The 23,275-nt window shown below is 40.4% G+C and overlaps 1 protein-coding gene across 1 annotated transcript in view; it reads left to right on the top strand.

The window, feature by feature from the left end:
* The first annotated feature begins 12,162 nt into the window (after nt 1-12,162).
* Nucleotides 12,163-23,275, top strand: part of PHEX (phosphate regulating endopeptidase homolog, X-linked) — a 99,717-nt gene continuing 88,604 nt past the window's right edge. The window contains exons 1-3 of the mRNA XM_017831507.1: nt 12,163-12,711; nt 16,880-16,948; nt 18,109-18,270. Coding sequence (XP_017686996.1) covers nt 12,600-12,711; nt 16,880-16,948; nt 18,109-18,270 — 343 coding nt within the window. The 5' untranslated portion in view covers nt 12,163-12,599. The remainder of the gene's footprint in view (nt 12,712-16,879; nt 16,949-18,108; nt 18,271-23,275) is intronic.

A 23,275-nucleotide genomic window follows, 5' to 3' on the forward strand; every position in this document is an offset into this window, starting at 1 on the left:
TGCAGTGCTTGACAACCCTTTCAGTGAAGAAATTTTTTCTTAGTATCCCAACTAAACCTCCCATGGCACAAAGTAAGGCCATTTCCTCTAGTCCTAATGCTTGTTACCTGGGAGAAGAGAGTGACCTCCACCTCACTACAACCTCCTTTTAGGTAGTCGTAGAGAGCAATAAGGCAATAAGATCTCCTCTGAGAAGGGGCTGAGAAGGTCACTCTTGATACAGGTAAATGGGTATCTTTGGCCCAGATGTCCAGGCTTGGCAGTGGTGGAGCTGCAGGAGTGCCTGAGTGAGAAGAGGCAAAATGCTGCATTGTGGAGTGCGTAAAGAAATGTGAGGGGCAACCCTGCAACCAACAAGGTGAGAGGAGGGGAAAATGTGCTCTGGGTACCAGAGGAGAGATTTCCCTGCTGCCCTTGGGCAGGACTCAAATGTAGCAGGTGCTTCCCTGCAGCCCCTGGAGGGGACTGTACCAGAGCAGGGATCCACACTGCTGTCCACGGGACCCCACACTGGTACCCACGGATATTTCGTGAAGAAACTGGAGCCCCTGTGGCAGCAGGTTTATCCTGAAGGACTGTGGCCCTTGGGAGAGATCCCATGCTGGAGGGGGGAAAAATGTAAGGAAGACGGAGCAGCAGAGAGAAACTGGTGGTGTTGACTAAGCCTAGTCCTTGCTGCGCTGTGCCCCTCGAGGGAGGGGCAAAGAATCAGGAGGATTGGAATTGAGCCCAGGGAGAAAGGCTTGGGGTGTGAGGGGTGTTTTCACTTTTCTCTTTGTTGCACACTTCCCAGCATTTTTAATTGGCAACAAGTTCAACCAGTTTTCCCCAAGTCTCTCTTGGTTGCTGGTAAGTGATGAATGGAATGGAATATCTCAGCTGGAAGAGACTTAAAAGGAACATCTAGTCCAACTTCGTGACCACTTCAGAGTGGTCAAAAGTTTAAGCATGGTGTTACAGGGCATTGCCCAAATACCTCTTAAATGATGATAGGCCTGGGGCATCCATGACCTCTCCAGGAGGGCTGTAGGATGGAAATTTTTCTTAGACATCCTTTAGTTGTTAATGCATTTATACATAGACATATCCTGGAGACTTGATGATCTTAGCACATACGTGGCACACTGTGTTTTGATTATGGTTTTTATTGTCCCAAACACTGGGTTGTGAGCTGTGATGCTGAAGGTACCTCAGAAGCAGGAGGCCTGACCCAAGATAGCCCAAAACCTTATGGTGCAAGGGATATAGGGCTAGCGGGTGGTGGACTGCAGTCCAAACCACTTACATCCTATCACATACATGGACTTTTGCATCAAAGTTGTCCAGGCTGTCACTTGCATGTCTAATAGTGCAAAACATTACATGATAGTGTCACATTCCAGCTCCCCCCGACGATCTATACCAGTTCTGACAAAAATCAAATTGCCTTAACGTAGAGGTGCCTTACAGCCAGTGTGGAGTCCAGACCCTATCTGAGATGTGGAGAGCTTGCTACTGAGTACAATCCAAAGCCATCAAGATGTAGAATGGGAATGATTGTGCTTGTCTATCCTGACCTGTGTGCACACAGTTGGGCCCTTTTGCTGTGGGTACTGTTTGCACCTGGGCAGTAAGGAGAGAGCAGTCCAGGAGCACTGGATGTGTTAGGCCAACTGAGATGTGAGGTGGAGTGCTTGCCCAGAGCCTCCCTTCTAGAAGTGCCAGATGCAGGAGACAGAGCTGCAGGACAGGGAGTGGGACAAAAATCAGACTGGTGGTTGTGGGTAGACCTCTATTCTCACCACAAGGGAAGTCTGCAGTCCACAGACTGTTTATGGAATCCCTGCTGGTAGCGGGTGCATGAGACAGTGAACACAGGTCACCTGGATTCTTCTGGAGGACCATATGCAAGCTGCAGGAATGCCTCCCTGGAACATATTTTACCTTTTTTTTTAAAAAAAAAAAAAGGGTGATAGTTTAGATGTAAGTTGACTCAGAAAACAAACAAGATAAGAGAACAATTTAGTGATCGTCAAGGTAAGTAAGGCAAGACAGCCTCATTAAAACTGAGGAGTCCAAACCCTTTTTAAGCTGCTGACTGCCTAGCCTGGAGGCATGAAGATATTGACAACTTTTGGAACTTCTGGAACAAAAATATAAGCTGTTTTCTTGAGCTAAATGTTAAGAGTCAAACTACTGCTGAAGCCTTTCTGTTGTAACGTGTGTCTTTAGTACGTGGGTCATGCTAGAACAGTTTATGCTAGAACTACTGTAAGAGCTTGCTCAAAAACAGACCTAACCTTTAGGTTTGCTGAGACTAGAAGGTATAGTCCCCCTTGTTCCCTGTCTCTGTAAACTTCTATTTCTAGAAGTGCTGCAAATGCACATGAATATGCAAATATGTATGGAAATTTAATTAGCTATAACTTCTCAGGGATCAAAAATACTTCAGACTTTCTCAACTGGAGTTTTTTCTAAAATCTATTCAACCCAGTTCCCTCAACACTACAGCTTATGCAAAGGGATTGCTGTGAAGACATTTATTCCAGTAGCTATGCCATGTGAATGGTCTCAGACATCTCTGCACTCCCACCTCTTTGTCCTCACCCTGCATTAGCTCCTCTGCTGTGAAAGTTGCAGTGAGCTCTCCCATGGCAATGTGGCAAACCAGTCACATGAAAAACAAGCAAGCAGAGATATTAAAGGGATATGAGGAACTGGCGTCACTTCAGCTATGCTGCTGAAATCAGTGGGGGAAAAAGTAATCTGTGTTTAAAATGGACCTGTCTGGTTCATGTTGCCAGACAAGCAGTTCTGCTGGCAGACCTGAGCGGTGTGCAGGCATGGGAACTGGTGATAGGGTGGGGGAGCAAGTCAGGCCAGGTGTGGGATATGGGAAAAATGTTTAAAGGCTGCATAGCATCATGGTTTATACCTGCTTTAGAAACACAGGGAGGAATTGTTAAGAAAATAAGCCGTTTTTTTCTTGTCTTTCTCTAATCCTGTATACTGAATATACTCTAGGTCCCTTCCACCTAGAGGTATTCTGTGATATTATGATTTCAGTCATCCAGAAGTTTCAAATAGTTTGAACTTTTTGGAGCAGATAAATGGTGACCAGCAGAAACCGCATGTCATTTTGATCTAGAGGGAATTAAGAGCTTTATCTGTCAGTACTCTGCACGTATCTTTGTGATGGTATGTGTTGTTTTTCAATCACTTGTTGCCATTCATACCTTCAAAATTTTTAAATAAACTTTTGTTTATGTTAGTAATTTAACTCTCCCAGTTAATTTCAGTTATATTGACTGATTTTGTTCTGTTTTCTGAGGTTAGGTTAAAAAGATAATAATGCTACTCGAGTTTTAGATACATTTTCGTACAGAGGAGTTTGTTTTAAAGAACCCGTGGACAGCACCCATTTCCTGCAGTGTGAACTTCCTGGCTGTTGATCTATGTTGCTCTGTTCTTTAAAAAGAAAGAAATGCAAGACCCATTATTTAATTTTATTTTTGCTACAAGCAAAGTCAACAATGTACCTGTAGATGTGTGAGCAGAAGGAATGCTGTCGTGTGTTATTACAAAGGTAAGTGCCCGCTCAGTGAGCTACAGCTGCAAGTAGCTGTGTGGGCCACAGTGATTTGCTTCATCTGCTAAAAGTGTTTCTTTGTACTGAACATTATTTGGGAGAACAGAACAATGTGGGCTAGGTCTGGATCACGCTTATGACCTGGCTTTCCAGGACCTGCTTGGCTGTCTGGTGGCAGTGAGCGAATAATTTTTCCAGTGAACAGCAGAAATTTGGCCTTTCTTGAGCATTCAGTTGTGAACAAATGATACTCAAATACAGCTGAATTTCAGACATGCTAAAATATGTTTAATGTCATGCTGATCAAAATGCATTTGAGTAGTTTTAAATGTTTTATAGTGCTTCCAGAGTCATGCAACAGTGGATGCTTTTCATTCAGTATTTTATTTGACTTAAAATAGTGCTTTATAGTTGCTTTTATGCCCAGATATAGGGAAGAAAAATGCATAGTTAAAATAAAAACAGCAAGCAATAAATGTTTTTATGAAATGAGGTTGAAAAAACACGATTCCTCTTAAGAGCATGTTTTGCAAAGGCAAAGGCTGCAATGCCCTGAGAAAATGCAGTCATGGCATCACAGTATGAAAGCCTGGGCAGGAGTGTGAGTTTATCTGATTGACCCAGAGTAAAATGAACTGTGTTTGCATTGTTCTTGATAACTTGTTCTGGTGCTCTGAAAGGTGTGAGTGGTGACTGCAAAGGGAATGAATTGATTTCCGCAATGGTCAGCACCTTGGTGAAAAGCAGGAACATGGCACTGCATCTTCTGAGACTGCTTTTCCAGAGAAAGACTTGGAACCACAGAAAGTTAGGAAAGGCCTGTGTAAGGCCTGAGCAGGTCTTAGGCTCTAGGTGATGTAAGATCTGTGAGAAATGGAGGTCTTTTATTTAAAATAATCAATAGCCTGGGCTATATGATCACATCCTGGCTGGCTACAGCCTGGGATCCTGGTCTCTCTGATGCCCCTGACACACTACAATTCTCATCAAGGTCTTATCAGTGTTCTGTCCCTGGCTGCCCACATGTGAAGTCAAGTAATGTTTGGGAAGCCAGTAGGAAATTTTCTTGTGTGTCTTTGTCCAGATGTAGTCTGGATGTGAGCGCTTTCTCTCTGGGTTGGGGAGATGGAATATACTTCTACAGGCTCTTATTTTCTCTCATTAATTGCTCTTCAAAAGCCATGATACTCCTAGGTTTTTTTTTTAGAAACCTATTGCCTGCCTGCAGATTTTTGCTTAGGTAAAGCAGATGTTATGAGTATGTTCTGGCCAATCTTATTTCTGTTTGTAATCAAAATTGCAACATACTTATATCTATGACTTTTTTATTACAACCACAATCTTCATGAAAGTTTGACTTGAATATGGTAGTAAAGTTGGATAATGAATTTCCCATTTCAGTCAACCAGGACAGCCAAGGAAGAATCTGATCATGTTTGCAGTAATTTCAAAGAACTATCAGCAGAAATAGCATTAAATTATTAAAGATCTGTGAAGTGACCAGTATCTTTTAGTGGACTGTGATTCTGTCATTTGCTTGGGAAGTGCATATTGAAGAAGCTAAGGAAACTTTTTCAGAAGAGTGTGATGTCTTCTGCAAGCTTTAGAAAAGGATTTAGCTTTGATCAACATGATTTTCCTTCCCTGTAAGCGAGCTTGGTCACGACTGTTTTTGTCATCGTTATTAACTTTGCTAACAGCATTGCTAATTTCCTTGCCTAGTTATTTGAATATCCAGGAGTAGCTAGTTAGAGTCATACTGAGGCCCTTCCATCAGAGGGTCTCTAGTCCAGTCTCTAGTCTGTTCTTAGGGTCTCGTGAAAATTTATGGGGAGCAATACCACATAATGATGCAGCTTTTGATATCTAAGTAGTTTGGGTATGTTTGACAGTACAGAAATCCTTATTCTAATGCTTGCTTTACCTTCTACTTTTTCCTCAGGGTACCTGAAAACAGCGACAGCCACTGATTTTTTCATCCTGCAGCTACTCGGCAGCTGCAGACTCACACTTTTCTTTGTCAGAGCTTCTCTTCAAATTCTCATTGTTTCATTTATTATTCATCTTTTGGCTAAGAAAGCCAAGTTGTGGATGTCTTCAGCAATATACAATGCCTGACTCTTTGGGTCCCCTTACAAGCTGCAACCACCTTTTCTAATGTTATAATTTCTGTTCCATTTTTACCTTTTACAGAGGCATGACTATTTTTCTCTAATTATTCTGCTCAGAGCAGAAACCATGTTTGACATTTTGCTGAAACCCTTTTCAGATGTGTGCTCTCCTCATGCAAATTTTTTACAATAACAGAAATTGAAACCAAGTAAACCGAAACACCTACTTTTCCATTCCAGTGTATGCAGATAAGTCACAAAAGAAGAAAATCACTACATATTTTCCTTTGGTCCTAGATAAGTCCTCTACACAAGCATTGCAATAAGCTTGAAGTTTATACACTAATAATTTCTGATTTAGTGAAAATCTGAAACATTGACTTGGAGAAATATATATGAATACAGCATATAGTACATTTGTCAGTGGGTTTTACTCTTTTCTCTTGTTTTTAGTCATATTTTGTTGTAAATCTGTAAAGATGTAAAGCAGTGCCAAATCTGTGTATGTTTTACAGCCTTGTGTTAATAAGAAAAAAGACAACAAATCTTTATTTTAAATAGAGATGTTGGAAACTTCAGGGAAGGGCTGTCAGAGACATAGCAATTTGACTTGTAAAGATAATTATAGTTGGTGCCTAACTGTTTGGTTTTCGAGGATTTCTGTAACTTCAGGAAAGCATATGTTTGGTCTTGAGGATCATGTCCTGTGGAGCCTCATGCTGTGGTTTCAACCTGGTCTGACTCTGATCTTCCTTTTCTGAAGAACTTGATGCATTTAAACTCTCCTGAGGGGCTGCTGGTTATCATTATTAGATATGTGCATAACTACTGGAGTTGCACCAAGATGGTGACAAGGAACAGACAATATCTAGAAATTCCTCCACTGAATTGATAGATACAAGTTGTCAAGGGGCATTTTACTTAGGACCTCATATTTAATGTGAGATTTTTCTGGCTTTTAGCTGTGTGCAAAGTTAATTGTAATGTCTTTTTGAGATGAGGAAGAATTCAATTGAGTAAAATGCTTTAAAATAAAACTAGCTCCAGGAAGATCCTGAGCTGGTTGCAGCAATAACCTGGAAGACCAGGATTGGGTTTTTCAGGGTTTTTTTGGCCAGACTGTTTTCTTCTGAAAACAGAGGTTATGCATTTATGCTTTTCCTGGCTCTGTGCCCCCTCTCTCCCACACAGCCTTGCTTAGTAACACTAGACCTTGTCAGCCAATTCAATCAAATTTGACAGAGAGGATGTGGGTTCAAAGATATTAAATTCTGACAACTCTTAGCCTGGATGAAAAGGTCTCTTCTTTATCCTACAAAGGCTTCAGTGTGAGTATAGCCCTTGGTAGATGCAGGTACATTTGTTGTGCAGAGGGATGTGACCCTTGTGTGAGAAGAGCTGGCACCTTATGGGACTGCTGAGCTCTACTGCCTTGGGTAGTAAAGCATATGGAGGACTTTTTGCTCCACCTTTTCTGGTTTTCTACAGAAGTTAGCACAAGCGAGTAGATAGCAGTGACAGAGTGCCTGTTACTGTTCAGTGGCACCTTTGCTCTCTCTTGGCTCCAGCTGTCTCTGAGCTCTGCTGCTGTCAAAGACAGATTTGTGCTGCTGAAGATCCAACTGTGAGAGCAGGAAGGAGCCATTGCTTTTGCAGAGGCAGTCGTGCTTCTCTGAGAGACAGGAGGTCACAGTAAGAGGATCTCTCTAGTAGATGCTGAAAGCAGTCACATGTGAGTCTGGTGGCTCTCTTCTTTCAATTTAAAATGCCAGTGAACGTATGTCTCATTACACACCTGAAAATTCATCCATGCGACACGAACTCGCTGCTAACCAAGCTTCCTTGCTTCCACTGTTCATATAAATAGTCTTTAACAGCTGTGAGTGAACATCTGGACAAAGCAAAATAAGTGGGTAAAGCTGTGGTGGCCTGATGCAATATTTGAAGGAAACAACAGACAGTTGTGTCCTGTCTACATCCCTGCACCTATGACCATGGCCACTGAAAAAGTGACGTTTCCCAGCAATGCCTTTGTAAATGCCTTTTCAGCCTGCGTTCACAGTTAGATCATATCAAAAAAAAGCAAAACTTTGCTCTGAGTTACCCCAGGGTATCTTATAAATTTCTTAATCCCCAAGTAACATGCTTTTCAACAGTGCATGTCAGCATGCACGCTTGTTTAATCTGTACAGGGGGATGACAGATGAGAAGTATGCACATGTGATGTATATATGTAAACACACCCTTGTTGTAGTGTGAATGTGGTCTTTAGGTGAAGTTGTGTTTTGTTTCGCTATAATTTAATGTGCTTCTTGAAGAAAAATCGCCAAAAGACCTAAAGCAGTTCTTTCTGCTTGAAAACATATGCATTGTTTCATTAAAGTGCTTTTTCAAAAGCAGCTCTAAAACAGTTTGCAGACTGGAGTGGCTTAACTTTAATAATCCCAGATGTTGGTTTTCATAGTCAGTTGTTGTTTAGGTTAGATATATGCACCTTTTGGTCAGAGAATGCAATGTTTCCAGCAGCGGGGACAAATTTTTCTTGGAGTAATGAGAATAACCTAGCCTACTTGGAATTGAAAAAGAAAAGAAAATTGGTTTGGGGAGTTAAGTGTTAGAGGACAGAGTTTTCTGCTTTGCAGGGTGTTCTTCCCACAGTTGCAGTCATAGTTAGTTGAAAAGCTTGCCACCAGCAGTGTTTGGAGTCCTGCAAATCCTGTTGGCTCAGTATTGACTCCTAATTAATGACCCACATTCTCATAGATGCACTGAGGCCTTCTGTGATGTGGCTGTACCAGTGGAAAACAATAGAGTCATTTATTTCCAGCTGTATATGTCACATGAATAAAGGACACGAAGTTGTGCCAGAGTGTGGTTGCTGTTGGCTTCAGCACAGAAATTTGGGGGCTTTTGCAGCCAAGAGAGTGTAATTTATAAGATTCAGAGATCTGATGACAACTGGTCAAGCTGTCTTCAAATGCAAAATGTTGGGCTTTTCTCAAGCACATTTTGTGTACATAAAGCCCAGTTGGCCAATTCTGGCTCCAACATCTGCATAGTTTGAAAAAAAACACTTCAAGGCCCCATGGTGAAACCCTGGAAATGGAATGGAATACAGCCTTTACTTTGTCCCACACTAATTAGTCTCTTTCAATGAAGCTGGCATATGCTTCTGTTCTTTGAGGAAGCCACTCAAGCTGTATCTGGTGGCTCTGCTTCCATCAGTGTGATAGTGGCTGTATTCTTTCTTTTACCATGAGCTAAAAATGCTCAATAAGTCATCACCAAACCTGTGATGCTGTGATTGTGGACTGCTTCTGTTAAGCTCTACTTGCACTAAGGTAACCCACCAATTAGCCTCAGGGTCTTTGCAGGCAGGTTCTTTCAGCAAGCTTAGGCTGAACATGTGCTGACCTTAAGCAGTTTTGCTGTTCCAGACGTTCAGCAACACCTGTGTAACTGGTTTTGACTGTTACAGTGAAAACTAGGCAAAATGTGTGATTTTGTGTGTCTATTGAATAATCAAACCTCAATAAATGGGAACTTCTTTTGAACAAAGCTATGTGAGGAGAAACTCACAGTACTATTGATTTCATCTCTGATCAAGTGCTCTTGTCTGACTCTGGCATAATGGATAGAAGTGAGAATTGTGTCTGCTTGTGAAACAGCAAGGTAATACACGTGTGTATTTGTGTGTACGTTCATGTGCATGCACGCTTATATATATAGACAGACCTTTTCTAGAAACTGGGACACTCTTGCTGTGGTTCAACCCAGAGCGTGTTCTGGAGGGTTTGCCAGCTCTGGCATATGGCTTTGGGTGAAGTTGTTTGTGCATTGTCCTGGCTTTGTTATAAGAACTGGAGTGATCCCATTGTTTGACTGGGATCTTGGTCAGAGGCAAATCTGAGCGAATGAAGAGTGATTTGGAGCATGTAGCATTTAGTTATTACTTTTTTCCCCCTCTGCCTATTCAATGTTTTATGAATGCTTAGCGCAGTCTTTGCACAGCCTCATTAAGTGACTCACTGGGCTGCAATGGCCAGGAGTGCTGTTAACAGTTCCAGCAGCAAGCATGGCCATGTATCCTGTACCTGCCAAAGAGCTGCTGGACTTAGGATGAGCGAGGAAACCAAATCCTAGCACACTCATCAGAAACCTGTATTAAATTCCACAGACTTCTGTTAAAGATCAGCAGGCTCAGGAACTTATTTGCATGTGTTCCATGCACCTTTTCAAATCCTGCCAGAAATGGACCTCTGCAGCTGTTGCCTGCAGCTGTTTATGGTTTAGCCCTAATTCTGTAGTTCTGTACATGCTGGAGAAACCAAGATGGGTTACTGACTACAGCCAGGCTCTACAGCCAGAGGGAAGGACACTTATGCTAGACATTTATGCTATGCCACAGTGTAAATAAGCCAAACACAAGAAAAGTGTTGCTGACAGCTGCTTTGTGATTTTTCTTGTCACAAACATCTTGTGCTGCATGGGGCTGACTCTCCAGAGGAGTCCTGTCATTGGAGCTTCCTGGGTTTTGTCGGTATAGCTCCATGTTCCCATAGTCTCACCTTCTCTTTTTGGTATTTGGGAGAGGGGACTGAATTGTCCAGCCTCTCCCTCTTATCTGCTTCCCTATCTCTTCTTTCCCTCGTCCCCCAAACTGTATTTCCGAAGAGAAATAACTGGATGCTGCTTTGTGCTGTTGAAAGCTGGTTTTGGTTTCTGGCCTGATGTTGTCCTAGAAAGAGATCATGCCTTGAAAACAAAATCATGTTAGTGAAACACTGCTAGAGCATGATAGTCAGTACAAGGGGGCAAAACTTGAAAGTTATAAAGTATGGGGGAATTGAGTAGGGATGTGATAATGCAGTGTTGGTTGGGGGGATATCAAGCTGATGGTCAGTATGCACAGATCTAATAACTGTTCAGCATTTGTACTGTCAGGGGTTCAGTACTGACACAAAAGGAAAACCATCAGGTAGCCAATAGCAAATTCTTGTCAAAGGGTCCTTTTGAGTTGTACTCAGCATTCAGATTGTGGGCACTGTGGATTAAGTGTTGAGATCACACCATGTCCGTGCATTTTCTGTGTCAACACCCTGCCCTTTTGGCAGCCCCGTTGAGACTCATAGTGACTTCTGATACGAAGACTCAGTTGCACCAACATTGCTTAAATACCTTCTCAAACCTGTGCTGGTAACAGTCTTGTACTGGGTATTGTTTATAATCAGAGATCTGCTCATATCCAGGGAGTCATTCATGTGTAAGTGGGAACTTTTGTACTGGGAGGTATGTGGTCCTCCTGGTTTCGTGGCATCATTTCCCTCTCCTTCCTCTGCTGACGGATGTCAAAAATTATGGATTATACGTGGGACAAGTGGACAAGTGAAAAGAAACAAATACTTCTTTCCTGTTTTGCACCAAGCAGAGATGAGAATGTCCTCCTGGAGCTTCCTGGTAAAGAGGGACAGGAATAAGAACTCAGGGAGTTTTGTTTGCAGGACACCAGCCAGGCCGTAGAGGGGATTGAGGAGTGCGGATTTCAGGACCTTCAGACTCTGTGTCTTCTAGATAGAGTGAGCTTTCCCTTTGTATCCATGTGAGATCTAGGACAACTTCTGTACAGATACTCACGTGGAAAAAACATTCAGTCTGCAAACTGATAACTGCCATCACGCACATTTTGTGACATACATATGTCTTTCTTCTCTCTGCTTGTGCAGTATTTTATCAGGATGGTTGGGGGCTGAGATAAGAACTTGTAAGTCCACAAAAAAGTAACTCAGGCACATAAATTGTTATCGAGAGCATGAGCATAATGCTGCCTCTCCCTGCATCCTTATACTTTTCATGATAGTCCAGCTCTGGAGAAAGCAAGAGCCCCTCAGAGGGCTGAATGTCACACTCAGCTCAGAGAATTCACCCTGAAATGACTACTTGATTGAACTGGGAAAATTTGCCACATGGAGAAAGGATTATCAAGAGTACATCAGACACTGAGAAACCCATATAAATCAATAAATGTATATTTTTATTCCCCACTAACCTAAAGTGCCAAATATACGTTTCCACTAAGCTTATAGTAGTACTTGACTTGGAAGCGTAGGATCATCTCTTAAAATGTATTGTGCATCAGCGAAGACTGAAATATCTTGCCTGGAAAAAACATATCTAGCTTTTAGAGCAGGACTGTTCTGTAGGTTGTGCTGATTATTGCTTTGTGCTGCATGACTGTGATTTTTGGCACACAGTTTCACATACCAAATTCCCAAAATAAAATGCTACATGATATTCTAAGAGTTCTTAGGAAACTTTAAAAAGGGATTTGTCTGCTGAGTGGGTACCTCTTCTGGTGAAGCCAAATCATGCAGTGGGAATGGTATAAAAGGAGAAAACTTTAGTCAGCAGATAATTAGTCTTCTCTAAATAAGTGCAAGGAGGAAAAAAAAAGAAAACCTTCCATCAGTCTTGTGTTTGTAGAAGTTGTCAGCAGTCCTGCTTTGATTGTAAAGGGTTTACAGCTTTATGTTTGAATAGCTAAAACATCTGTTCAGCGACATTGTGAAATCCTCATGTTCAGAACCCCTGATAAGGGGGACTGCTGAGCGATTGGCTCATAGAGGCTCTCCAGGCAGCGAGGGCTGTACGTACAGTGGTCACCGCTTGCCTTCCCTCCTCCTGGTCAGAGGAAAACACAGGAGACAGCTACAATTTTACATGTGATTTTCCTTTGAGAAGGAGAGAGCAGGAAGTGCCTAGGAAATGGTTCATGACAGAAACATGGAGTTTTAAATAGGAGAGAGGAGGAGGAGGAGGAGGAGAGCTCATGGGCACATTTTGTGAACAGTTGAAACACTGACACCACAGCAGCAGGGGAAAACCAGACTTCTGCGACAGCAAGCACACCCCAAGCTATCCTGATGGAAGGAGAGACGGCACCAGAGGCCAGAAGAGGAGCCAGCAAAGCCACACGGATCGCCCTCGGTGTCTTTGTGAGTAGCACTGTTGTGCTTGGCACCGCGCTTTTCTTGGGTAAGTGAAAATGTTGGAACTAACCTGAACCCAACCCTCCCCAGCTTCTCTGCCTGGTGCCAGTGTTTGTGCTTCACAACGTGTTTTGGGGAAAATCTTGATCTCCTCTTCCCCCATTTTATATTGTCTATCCTGAAGGAGATATGTGTCAGGAAAGTTCTTCTTGTGGGAATGCCAGAGCTGGAAGATGCGATGTGAGCTCATGTAACTTTCTGAATGCTGAATTTGTATTCTAGCCAGAATTGGTTTCTTTGACAGAATGGCCAGAAGTGGGTAAGATTATGCATATCAGTAATGCTGATTATGAATTCACAGGTTGTGGCCAATGTGGAGCAATATTCTCTGTTTCCTGAAATTTAATCTGTAGTGCACACATTTTATGGAATCTTTTGGGTTTTCCTACATTTGGTTTTCATTTAGGGCTTGACTAAAATTCCTGTAGAAAGCTTCAAATAGTGCATATGTGTGCACATTTTTTAGATCTTTCTGTTCTTCTATGATGAATTGCAAAGTTGCCTTTGCAAAAATCATAAAGAGTGCATCTGGGATGAAATTAAAATGTTTTGATCAGATTTATAAGCTGTAACTAGAGGCAATAGAGAAGGAATTAGTTTTTCCTCTCCTGGATTTGGAAAATGTAGATTGGTTTTGTTGCAATATCAAATGAAAGCATATGCCTACACTTCTGAAATGATATGAAGAAATATAAATGTACCCAGAAACTCCAAGCAAAGAAGAAGAAGAAGAAGAAGTGTTTTGTCCTGTAAGAACTTGCAGAGATGGATCTTCTTTTGGACTAATTCAGCCCAACATGTCATTTCTTTAGACCAACACAGATTCCCCTAGGCTGGAGGAAACCTTGCCTCTAAGTGTATCTTTTGCTTCCCTCCATTCCTTTATGATCTTGTTTGAACTGTCTCCTTCGTTTATAATCACAACACAGAGGATGAAGCCAAGTTTTCTATAGAATACTTAATGCTCCAGGCTCACACTTGGTTGATGTTTGTCTGCTCTAGAGCAAATTCTGCAACATTTGCATGCAAGTGACTTCTGTGTGAGTGATCCCAGTCAATTAACTAAACTCTTTATAAATGTGAGCAGGATTGAATCTTCAACTTGTTAGTGCAAAATACTTTTTCCAGATGGAAAAAAAAACCCCCAAAATATTTTCCACTTTGAGACTGCAATATAAACACCAGGGAGTAATAATGGAGAGACCTTATTTCTTTTTGTTTGCACTAGATTGTTTGTTTATTGCTTTTAAAAAGCAATAGACATTTACCACCATAGCTTCTCAGATAAGTGCTTTATCCACAGACTAGGTGTGAAAATCCAAGCAAATATATTAATTCTTACAATCAGCTTTCCAAGTGAGCTGTGGAGTGTTCCATAGCCAGGGATTCAGTGTCAAAATTTTCATTGGCATATCTGCTAAGAAAATAAAAATGCTGGCCTTGGGTCAACCAAAATGTTTTTAGTACTTTTTTGGAAATTGTCTGAAATTTTCAACCAAAAAGAATAAAGGAAAAAAAGTTAAATTGTTTTGGTCTAACATTTTATCAATTAGGTGTTCCCATGTTTCATTGTGACACTGTTTTGTTTGTAAGTTTGAGTTTAACTCTTTTTTAGTTTTATTAGACTGCAGAAAAGGAGATCATTATTTCTTTTCATTTCAGGCACCTCAAGATGTTCTTTTTTCTTCAGTTCTCACTTAGTCTTCAAAACTTGCTGTTTCTGGTACACCTGAAATCAATTTTCCAACCTGAGGAGTGAAACATAGCGTTCTCCTGCTTCTCTTATTTCTTCTTCTCAGAGTTCCTACATCTCTAAGAAGAATATGGGAGAATCATTATTTTTATTTACTGTTCCTTGCTCATATGGGCTGTGACTTCACTGTGATTTCAGTGGGGAGCTACCAGGGGAATCACTTTGGCATCCCGAGGGTCCTGCCTGCTGTGCTCTTGTCAGTGGTGTGGGCTATGGCAGGGAGGAGCCACCTCCTCCTTGGGAGCTGGGGCCAGAGCAAAGGGAAGACAATCACTCTTTAGTTCCCTTGGGTGAGAAGTCAGGCAGCTTTGAAGTTCAATTTGATAGCCTCTCTTCCTGACTCAGTAGCCCTTTGGGCTTCTCAGATTATGGGATTATTCACTTTATTTGTGTCTGCACGTTTGTATGCCTTTTCCTCTTTTAGATTTTTTTTGAAACTAAATACAGTTGTATTTGCTTAAGAATCTGGAAACAGGCTTATAAAGGAAGAAGATGGCTCATTGAGAGTTATAACCAAAACTATAGGTAATAATGTAATGTTTAATTCTTTTAGCAATAAAAAGACAAGAGAATAAAACCAGGCAAAGTTTTTACAATCAAAATTAGCTGGTAATTAAAAGGGAAATGTTACTGCCAAAGATTTTTTTTTTTTTAAATTTGTTCTAGTGGTAAAGTTGTAAGTGGAACAAAATCAGCTGAAATGGTATTTTGCTTTTGTTTATAAGTATCGAATCCATAAGGGCTGCTTCAGATTAAGAATGAAACGAGGTCTGGGATTTCCCCTCCTTTCTCTGCTTTGTTAAGACAAAATATCTAGCAAACTTTCAAGACCTGCATGGATTCTAGAAGGCTAAATTCAGAGTGAGGAAAACAGTGAGTTGAGTGGAGTGCAACACTTAGCTAATAGGGACATTATTTGTAGTTCATTATTTGTAATGTCTCAAAATCATGTTCTGGAGATCTCAATTTCTCTATTTTTCGAAATTCTTTGATATTCCATCTACAATGTTTGTATGCCTCAAAATCTCGTGTATTTCTTGGCTAATTTACAAACGTGGTTAAGGTATTGTGTTTCACTGAGCCAGTGCAAGCTTTGGTAAAGCTGTCCAGAATAGTTTTACTTTCTCAGCTTCTAAGAAAGTTTGATTGAAATCCAACCATTTCTGTCATTAAAGCTGTGAGGTTGGAAGAGGTGAAACAGCTTTATATTCAATTCTAGCTTTAGGTTTTTTTATAATAAAATTTTCCTGGGCTGAAATACCATTTCACATTTTCCTGTCACTTTTGAACAATATATAACTACAGCAGAAATTGCTTTATAACTGTCAGCACTGCTAAAGTTACAGAAGCATAATATATTCCATTGTTGGTTTTTTTTGTTTGGTGTTTTTTGCTTTTTTGTTTTTGCCATGGACTGTTATCAAGATAATGGATATAATGAGACATTTCTTTGTGTCTACTGAGTACACCTAGTGAGTCCTATTTCACCTGCCCCTTGAGATTCTCCCTTCCTAATCCCAAGTATCAATTATCTGCATATTTGCTGGCTGACAACAGTGTCTGGGATTAGCAATTCCTGTGCTTAAGTTTCAGTGGCAGTTGTAACACACATTTTTAAAAGATGAGCAAAATTAACTGACAATTTCACAGTTCTTCTCGGCAAGGTTTTTGGAAGCAAATGCTATTACAGTACTTTTGGGAGACAGTTCAGACAGAAACTGGGCTGTGCTTTACAAACCATGACTATCCTTGTGCCCATTACTATGTGCCTTATTCCAGGCTGGAATAAGGAGACCCTGAATGCCTCCCATCAGTGCTGGGTTGTGCTGGGCAGTGCAGAGCTGCTGCAGGGCGGTGTGAGCTCCACAGCTTGGAGGAGCTGTGGAAGTCCTGCAGAGGGTGGCCGGTGAGCTCTGTGTTGCATAGCCAACTGCAAAAGGTGCAACTTTGTCTAGTGGAAGGTGGCTCTGCCCCATGACAGGGGGGTTGGAACTACGGGACCTTTAAGGTCCCTTCCAACCCAAGCCATTCAATGACTCTGTGTTTCTAGGATCTCTGGAGGAGGATAACAACGATTGTTGTATTGTGTGGTGTTCACTCTCAGTGAGTAGGGCTGAAGTGATGCTGCTCCAGGCACTGTGCAAACTTTGGGATACACACTTGTTCTGTGCTGCCTGTGAGCAAAGAGAGAGAAGGAGAAAGTAGGCCCAGGAAGGGAAAATTATTTGTTACGAGCTACAGGATTTACTTAATGTACATTCTAAGTGCTCTAAATCAATGTAGTCACAGATGCATTGGGACCAGAGGTTGCACTGACATTTGAATGACTGAGTACACAACATTTGGCTGCAATTGTCAAAATTCATTGCAAATGATCTCATTATGGTTTTCTGTTTTGCAGTTAGCCAAGGTCTTATAAAGTTTCATCCGAAGCAACAGTACTGTTTGACTGCAGAATGCATTGAAGCTGGTAAGCAGCAATTTTATCCTCTCAATTATATCATGATTATAGTATGTTAATGAGATATTTATGCCATTTAATTTTTTCGCCCATTATACATTTTACTCAGAAAGCTTAATTAATGAGAGGGAAAGAACAACAACCCCAAACTTTTTTAAAAGCCACTGTCAAAGTTGCTTCATTTCTGTTTATTTTGTACAATTAAAATTCATACTTTAATTTGGTCTAATGCTAGTCTCACCAGGTTGACTCAAAGTTTCCCATAGGGTTTACATTTCTTTCTTTTAATAGGAAACAAAATGTTGAGTGACTGGACCTTCAGGTGTATTTTTTTGATTCCTTTCCAGTAGTCAGAAAACTAGCGAGTTGTTAAGCACAGACATGCTTTTGGGCCAGATCTGGCACACACTTTATATGGTTTTAAATGAAAACAGGGTAGATTCAAACTAGTTACACAGAAGAAATTTTTATGATGAGGGTGATGAAACACTGGCACAGGTTGCCCAGAGTTGTGGCCACCCCATTCCTAGAAGTGTTCAAGGACAAGTGGGATGGGGCTCTGAGTAACCTGATCTAATTGAAGATGTCCCTGATCATTGCAGGGGGTTGGACTAGGTGACCTTTAAGTATTCCTTCCAACCGAACTATTCTATGATTTGATGATTAGGTACTCAAAAGCTACTGTCTCTGGCTTGTCAGACTGATTTCTCTCTTACCAGTTTGGCCTGCAAGAGAAACTGGTGGGGATGCAGTCACAGAATGGAGCTAAAAATACCACAATTGTCTTTTCCAATGTATGGTAGATTAGAACTTTATTTGTTTTCTTGTACAGTTATTCAGCTAAAGGTAAACAGTGCATAATTTCTGGAATGCTAATCACAATCTACTTAATATGTTTTGCCACTAAATTCCTCAGGCAATTAATTCTATCATGGCAACAATGAGGAAAGCCTGTCTTCAGGTGTCTGGCTACAGCAGTTCATGTTCCTGTAGTGCTAAATTCAGTCATCATTGCTGTATGGCACTCAAGAAGATTCATTGTAGATATTTTGTCTTTTGTTTTTGTTGTTGTCTGTTTCTCATTAATCATCATTTCTGGACTGTAGCCCTTTGTAATTTTCTACTTAGGAAAAAGTGTTCCACAAAATCTGTGGTGTCTTTTTTTACAGCTGCTGGCATCCTGAGCAAGATAAACCAATCCGTAGATCCGTGTGAGAACTTCTATAGATTTGCATGTGATGGCTGGATATATAATAACCCTATTCCTGAAGATATGACAAACTATGGTGTTTACCCTTGGCTGCGACACAATGTGGACCTCAAACTAAAGGGTAAATATGTCATTTCTGAAAGTATCTGATTGGCTTGTCACTGTAGCTTGTTAATTGGCTGTTTTTGAAATGACCAAAAGTCTGCACACTTCTGATCATGGGATCAGATCCAACAGCCCAACTTTTAAGTGTATTTTTGTTGTTTTTATTGAAAATCATGTTGAGAGATAGTGAATTATAACAGAAACAGAAGTTGGGAGGAAGAATAGAATTGTTGGAAACTTTACCAGTGAAGAATGGAGAGGTAAATGATACTCATTATACCAAAAGGAAAGATAACAGCATTTAACTCTTTCCCTCTTGCAGTAAATGGTTAGACCAGAGTGCAGAAGCACAGCACACACATTTAAGAATGTCCCAGAATCAGACAGTTGCCAGTCTGGTACAGCAGTCTAACAGTGGCCAACAGCAGGAAATAATATAATAAGGCAAAACCAGAGTGATATTTTCCAGTATACTTACCTAGCTCTTGGCAGAGGCAATTCACAGACTTCCGGAGATGGAGGTTAGCTGGGTGTTGGGTTTCCTTCACGTTGCCATTCAGGCTGCCATTGGAGTACCTGAGCTATCATCAGTGAAACAGAAGGCTGCTTAAGAATGTGTTTCTGGAGGAAAAAATAGCCCCAAGGTGGAAACGTGTAGGAAGAGAGGTATTTTAATCTTCGTGTGACTTGAGTTTGTGCTATACTCTGTGCTCCAGCCGCCTCATCAGGAAGCCCCGCAGACCAACTGGGAAGAAAGGATGGTGATTATTCTTAGGTAGGAAAACCCAGCCAGATTCTTATAGTGTTTGCTAAAAGTGAATCATACGAAGGAAGGGAGATGTGCAAGATTTAATATTGTTGTTGGTGTGCTTGAGCGTTGTGCACCTAGGGCACATTATTGACCTCTTAGTTGGCATCAGAGCCTGCCCTGAGCTCACCACAGAACAGAGGTCAGTTTTAGGATTATTAAATCCAGTTTCTTTGGATTTTATACATGTGTGTAAGCATCAAAGCCCTTCTCCACTTGCTTTCTTCAGTCATATCGTATTCAATTTTCACATTGTTAAATATTTTAAAAGCTGCATTTGATTTCAGAATATGGGTTTGGGTTGTTAGGGTAGGATATGATCTCAAGATTTCTGTTTAAAGTCTGCTGAAGATGTCACAAGCAAAGGGAAAGAAATATTGCCAGAGCCTGTTTTAAGTTATGCTTTCCATTCTAATTGTTCTGCTGCCAGAATTGGGCTGTATTAGATAACTGCACATCCTGCATGAACCACAGCCACAAAAAGCCCATCCTAATTGAATATAGAGTAGCAAACTGTGACTGTCATCCTTAATTTCCTCTTTTACAGAGTCTAATCAAGGACGTCATGCTAAGCCACATTTTTATTTGATTTTTTTCTGCAGTCCCTTTAGAAGTTGTTAATCCGTAGGTAGAAAAACACAAGACCAAGAAAGAAACACCCAAATGCCAAGTATTTGCTTAATGGAAACTTTATATCAAAAAAAGAGTGTATAACTATTTTAATAGGCCTAAACTGCTCCTTAGCATGAAGCAGAGACAAAGATATTGAAATGTTGGTTGGTGTACAGCAGGTTCTTTTAATATAACATTTGCCATCTTCTCCTTAACTTAATAAACTTTTCAAAACATATTCCTTGTAATTAAAAAAGGAAAAGGGAAAAAAAGTGTTGGATATCAGTGTTGGCAGCTGAAATTACAAGGCATAATTTCAGCCTCTAGGTATATTTGTGTTTTCACTTGAGTTATTTCAATAAATTAGCTCAACACTGAGTTATTAATTTGTGTATGACCACAGTCTTGCTAGAAAAAGTTCTAGCAAGAGGAATAACTCTTGCATAGAGAAACAGTTATATGGCTGACCAGACCTTGGAAGCCAATTTAATCTTTCCTTCTTTGAGAACTCTTAGTGGAACTTTGTATTTCATCGTAAATGTCCCTGTTTGACACTCAGTACATTAAAAAAGCCCCAGTCTTTAAAGAGCTGATTATTACGCAAGTTCTATGTTATGAAATATTTATCATATTAAAGAAAACAATTAATCTTGAAGTGATAACATGGCTCTGCCAGAAAGCCACATTTTTCATATTTGATATTCTTTGATGGTGTGATATAGATGGAAGCATTTATTCAGGCTATATATAAAAAAATGATGTTACTTATAATAAATTATTTGAACATCTAATCTGTTTTCTGGTCCCTGAATGTTCCTAAGCCTGTTCCTGTTCCTGAGAAAGGGAGTTTGGGCAAAGACCTGTGGCCTTGGTTACACAAGCGTATCTTAAATATTCTTGAAGCTTAATATTTTTTTGCTACAGAAGAAGATCTTCCAGTTAATAATGGGTATCATGTGTAAGAATTAATTTTGTCTTACCAAAAAAAGGTAGGTGTAGCTGTATAACATCCTGAACCTTGCATTGGGTATTACTGGGTTTGAGAACAAAGAATTTTTTTTTCTATTCCTTTTGGGGTTTTGGGGGTTTTTTTTGAGGTTACAGACACAGAAGAGCATATGACTTTGCAGATGTCAGCTTCAAAAAAGTGTACAACATTTTCTGTATCGGTGTAGCGGGTTTGTGTAGTTAAATAAGGTCTGTGGTGCTCCACTTAGGGAATTCCAAAGAGTGGAATGGCAATGGGTCAATGGAAAATAGCTAAGAACTACTGCGTTGTAGATTTTTTACCTGCATAACTTCGGCTGATTGAAGGAACAGGATAAGAAACATTTGTTTCAGGGTTTCTCTAGATCTGTAAAACTTAATATGATAGTTAAAAATATTTTTTTAAAGATTTGGATTTATAATGGGCTAAGAATATATATATATAGTGCTCCCATGACTTTCTCTAGCTTAGAATGGATTCAACCTAAAACCATATCATCATTTCCCCTTTAATTTCTTTTCCATGCTTTGTTTGAGGGTCACTTGGATTTCTTTTTCTGCTCTCAGAGGAATCCACAAACCACATGTGTAACTTACTTTGATCTCCTGGCTATACAAAATGAATAAAGTCCTATCCTGGCAAATATTAGCAAATAAAAAAAGTGTTAGATCTTTCCTTGGACATGATCTACAGGAGGATTTCGTGTTTTGTGGAGGAAGGTAGAGAAGATAATTTTAGATAGACAGAAATATGTCAAAAGCAGAGAGTTATGGTTATGACCCAAATCCAGGTCATGGATATGTAATATTTGGGTTAGAATTTCTTGGTTCCTTGTAGAACTATCCTGGAGAGGACTGGGGTACTCTCGGAGTCCTTCAAAATGGAAAAAATGGTTTGTCTGTGGCATGTACTGTATGAATGAGAGTGATCTCAAACTGCAACAGTTTCAGTGAGGTCAAGACTGCAGTGTCTCTGTGAGTTAATAAATTTTTCTTCACTTACCATAATATCTTCTGCAAAGCTATTTGTGTTCTTGATGAATTTTTCTGTTTTGATTTGCTGATCTCAATTAAGATTTTCGGGAGTGCTATTGTCTTACTGTTGAAATGGAGGTGGCTTTCTGTGGATAATTCACAGCTGGAAATCTGAGGCAAGTAAATAAGTACCTATTACCTATGGTGAATGTTGGTTATGAAACAAATACTTTCTTTTCCTTTCTCTGAAGCCTGCAGAACAGCTGTATTATTATTTTTTTTTCTCTGAGTGACCATGCAGGAAGCAATAAATTAAAAAAACCCCACAACAACAATACATAACAACACAAACATTCCTAAATCTCAACGATGCAAAGGAGCTGATTTAAATTAGGTGAATCGTTTATTAATATGTCTTCCAGGCCTTTTAAATTTAGTTTATGTCTGTGGAAACCAGTTTACAAATTAAGTCTCCATACTGTTCCTGGCCCAATGAGACACCTACCTCAGACTGATTTGCTGTGCTAAGCTTTGTAGCGTGATTGTTTTCTGAAAGTCTGTTTAAAATGAGGAATTTCTATCATGGCAAAGAGAAAGAAATGGAGGCCTTTTAGCAGGAGGGTTTTTTAAAAAAATGAGACAGACAGAAAACAAAATAACTTGGCAGTGTAGACAACTTTTCCCAATAAAATCTGCAATGGTTTTCTTTGGAAAATGAATTCTTTATAAGTAAAACCATTAAGGTAAGAATATCTCAGTTTGGAAATTTATACTGTTTATCTGTAGGGTGGTCCTTTCAGACTAATCCCAGAAGTTGGTGTTGAGAAGTTGCTGTTGAGTGGTTGCTGTCCTGCACAGAGGACCTTGTGCCACAGGGCTCTTTTAGGGCTGTTTTCTCTTCTCCCACAGTCCAGCTGGTGCTCAGTTGGACCCACTGGGATAACTCAGGTGTGTCCCATGAAATCTGTAATGTAGCTGCTGACACTCATCCTCAGATTTCTGTATTAGCTGACCCATCTTTTGTGATTTGTTTACTTCAAAGGTAGCTAGTTGAAAGCTGTCCGAAGTAAGAGGCAGAATACCAGCAGTAATTAAAATAAAAGCTTCAGAGGATATTTATGGCTTTGTCTCCAGTATCTTGTTGGATAGCTGCTCCTGGATAACAAGATAGCAGCAAACAGCAACAGCATTTAATGCTGTTTTACTTGGATTTTTCTGCTATAAATGCATCTCTTTTCAATCGCACAGACATTTTTTTTTTCAGTGGTTCAGATCTTTCCTACAATGGCCTATTCATCTGAATGTGAGAAAAAACATAAGTGGCACAAGTGGCACAAGTCAGGTAAATCTATCTGGGCAAGAAGCTATAGCTGTTTGGTAAAATGAAGTACCTAAATCAAAGGTGGAGGAGCCAGGACTTTTCCAGCCTTTGTGGCTGCTCAAGATGAAAGTTGTATTTGTAATGGGTGATTTTGGGAAACCATGAATACAGAAAGGAGATCATTTTGGTTCCTGAATGAGGTTTTAAGGCAGCACAGTAACTGAGCCACAGGATTCCCACAGCACCTCCCTGACTGGAAGACTAGAATGGCATCCTCCTCTGAGCCCTGGGCTACAACCAGAGTGGGGCACACTGCTC

Source organism: Lepidothrix coronata, unplaced genomic scaffold (genome assembly GCF_001604755.1).
Source record: "Lepidothrix coronata isolate B3197 unplaced genomic scaffold, Lepidothrix_coronata-1.0 Scaffold191, whole genome shotgun sequence".
In the NCBI taxonomy this organism is placed as follows: Eukaryota; Metazoa; Chordata; class Aves; order Passeriformes; family Pipridae; genus Lepidothrix; species Lepidothrix coronata.